This window comes from Aphanomyces invadans, assembly GCF_000520115.1.
Source record: "Aphanomyces invadans strain NJM9701 unplaced genomic scaffold supercont1.12, whole genome shotgun sequence".
NCBI classification, from domain to species: Eukaryota; Oomycota; class Saprolegniomycetes; order Saprolegniales; family Verrucalvaceae; genus Aphanomyces; species Aphanomyces invadans.
The window spans coordinates 65513-68761 of record NW_008580157.1 but is presented as its reverse complement, the minus strand read 5'-3'; the positions used below and the strand labels follow the sequence as shown (position 1 = coordinate 68761).

The following is a 3249-nucleotide window of genomic DNA, read 5'->3' as shown; positions in this document are numbered from 1 at the left end:
CTTTGACTCCGTCGAGCTCAATGCTCCGGATGCTATCATTGTTCACTCTCTTGTGACTAGTACCAATGCCGATAACTTGGCATGTCCGGTTGGGTCACATCAGCCTCAAGCACACGGTGAAAACCAAGCAATACACGACTGGCATTGAACTTCCCAGCTGCAAGCACCAATTTTTCTCGAGTTGTCTCGCCGGAAAGCAATCGCGTCTACCGTTTCCACAACGTTCATTGATGTCTACCGATGAACCATTTGCTCTCGTTCACTCGGATCTTTGTGGACCGATGCGCCATCCTGCACTCAGTGGATTGTTCGCGCTATGGCTACGTCTTCTTCCTTCAGCACAAGTCTGATGCACTCCAGTGTTTCAAAGAATTCGTTGCATATTGTCATACGCAATTCAACCGACCAGTGCGTCGTCTAAGTTCTGACAATGGAGGGGAATACGTCTCTGCTGCCTTCTCGTCATTCCAATTTACACTCAATTAATAGCTGCATCAGTGAAGCAGGTCACGTTCCATATTCACACGAACTTGCATGGTCGACGTACCTCATGAGCTCGGAATATTCCCGCGTGAGCAGATCGAGCTGGGCTGCCACGTTGTCCCACGGATGAATATTCGTCTTGATGTTGAGCATCTAATGAACGAAACAAGGCAGGGTCAACATCACGAGCTCGAATACGTTGAGGTTCAAGGCATGGCGGTCCTCCTACGGCTACCCACCCGCCACTCCACGAGCAAGGTATGCTGCGACGAACACTGCTACCAGGCACTGAATCGGCAACGCGTCGTGAACGATGTCCTTGGCCGTGCCGTAAATCCTCTTGTTGCTTCGGTTCTTGCTCACGTCAAAATAGTGCTTGCCAGTGTAGTTGTGCTCAAGCGCATTCGTGTATGCTTGAATCGCGGCCATGTTAGTCCGAACGTTCGTGTTGGCTTTTCCCGTGCGTTTCGGCGGTTCTGGGATCGGCGGCTGTCGCAAACATCCATCGTCGAACAAGCACCTGCACTACCCTCAAGGATGTGGCGCAGCTACGTACAGTACCAGAGACGATCACATCAGCGGCTGCGGTTGGCCTGGGGGACGCGGATGGTAACCTTTGGAATTTCTCCCAGTGCCGGAGACCTTTACAACATGATACATTTGAGATGCTTTCAGTCATGTCCATTTTGTTGTGAGAAAAACAATTCCAGTGTGACAAGAACCATTTTCATGTGAGAATGCCCTCTTTAGATGTGATCGAGTATTTTGCTGTTGGATTCGTCCAGCTCTATCGATATTTGATAGTTGGTCTCCGTGACATGTGTCCTCGGAAAAATACAAATAAGAGATTCATGTCTGTCATCTTTCGTACACCCGTGCTGAAATTCCAAATCCACGAAACGCAGGGAAAGATCAGTAAACACTCCCTAATTCTGTTAAGTAATATTATATCCCTAAGGATAAGCAGCGCTTATTCTTTTAGTCTAATGGTGATCAATGGTGGTGGTAGAATCCTACCATAGCACTGAGCAATAGCTTATGCTCAGAGCTATTAGTTTATGCTCAGAGCTATGTTATGATTCTGCCACCACCATTGATCACCATCCTTTTCGTGTATGAAAAGAGTGAGGGTGGGTGCCGGTTATCAGATCCGTACGCCGTGCTCTGTGCTCCTAGCTCGGTAGACTCCTAGCTCGGTAGACTCCCGAGCTAGGAGCACAGAGCACGGCGTACGGATCTGATAACCGGCACCCACCCTCACTCTTTTCATACACGAAAAGAAGAACAAGTTCTTCTTTAATCTAATATCAACTTTCACAGTTAATCTATGGGTGCAAAATTTCTTGTGTCATAGTCGTACAGTATTTTTTCGTGTCTTTAGCATATGTACTGTACGAAATCCACGTCTATAGCACAAGGCACTCAAGGGCACAGACTCATTTCCATTTCGCCCTGACTCCCACCAAGCGCCCTGTCACCGACATCCCCGACGCCCCCAGCAAGAAGGCTCGTATAGTGTGAGTAGAAATGCTCATCGACCACATCGACGCCCTGGAAGACGAAGTTCTTGACCTCCGTCGCTCTCTGCAGCTGTCTGACGAAGTTTTTGCATCACAACGAGTGGAGATCGCACGTCTCATGATTCTGACAAGCCGTCCAGCGTCTGGCCACCGTGTGATTGAAGACCTTCACGAAGATGAACCGGAAGTTGTCGATCTCATCAACGATACGACCGATGAACAATTATTCGACTTGTACTGATTTCCCCCCCTAAACGGAACGGGTGCCCTTGAACACATTATACAGAATATCAAAAACAAAAGGTATTAATTGTTAGAGATTGCGTCACCACCAGTAAAAACAGACATGTCGGTTCAAATGTTTGAAAAAACTCTCGAGGTTTCATAAAATCGGATGTCAAGAATTATAAAGTATTCCCCGTTCCGTTTAGGGGGGGAAATCAGTATTCTGACGACGACTTGGATAGCTTGTTGCCTCTTACTCCTCTTAATTAGTGTTAATACTAATTTTGTTGTGTCACTTTACTGTACACAAACACTTTACCGTAAACTATACCGTACTTACACTTTACCGTAAACTTACACTACAAACATTCTGCGACATACATTCTTAACCCTAAACCTGATAAAAACCCTAACCCTATGTTATTCCGAGCTCGGAATGACCGAACTTTGACATAGCACATATGAAAAGTCAAACGCCACAACTCAATTTACCACCGATGAACCAAGCCGACAAGACCCTTCCCTACTCCAAGGAAGACCGCCAATGGGACGTGCGAATCAACGTCCAAACCAACGAGTACCTTCAAGATATTTTGGAAAGCATTGTACTCGAAAACGCCAAAAGCAAGTTACGCTACACTGTCGTCGGGGGTCTTGAAGTTGGAACACGCCTTCAACATTCCGATTACCAAATCCGACACGTGCACGTTGTAGTTGTGACTTAATCCCTCTCGTGAGTACAAAACCAACATTCGGGCCCTCTCGTAAGCACAAGAATGTCGCAGGGCATAGACAGCCCAAGAGAGCCAGTGCGTGTCGCTGCTTGTGATGCGCTGTCTGAACTGCTTCTGTACAGTCCACTTTGCAAGCACACCAAGTGCCCTGCCCCACCATATCCTCCGCGCCATGAACAATGCGATGTGTCCTCTGTGCAAGTCCCGTACCATTGCACGCACACAGAAGAATAGTGATCGTATTCAACTTCAAATACTAATGAAATGAAAAGTGATAGTGGCAAAGC

General features: G+C 47.2%; 1 protein-coding gene across 1 annotated transcript; it reads right to left on the bottom strand.

Annotated features, from left to right (window-relative positions):
• Positions 1 to 636: 636 nt before the first annotated feature.
• H310_06557 (hypothetical protein) lies at positions 637 to 912 on the bottom strand (the record flags this gene model as incomplete). The annotated part of the gene is made up of 2 exons (XM_008871670.1): positions 637 to 708; positions 766 to 912. 2 exons carry the CDS (start codon positions 910 to 912, stop codon positions 637 to 639), a joined length of 219 nt encoding a protein of 72 aa, XP_008869892.1.
• Between the last annotated feature and the right edge of the window lie 2337 nt (positions 913 to 3249).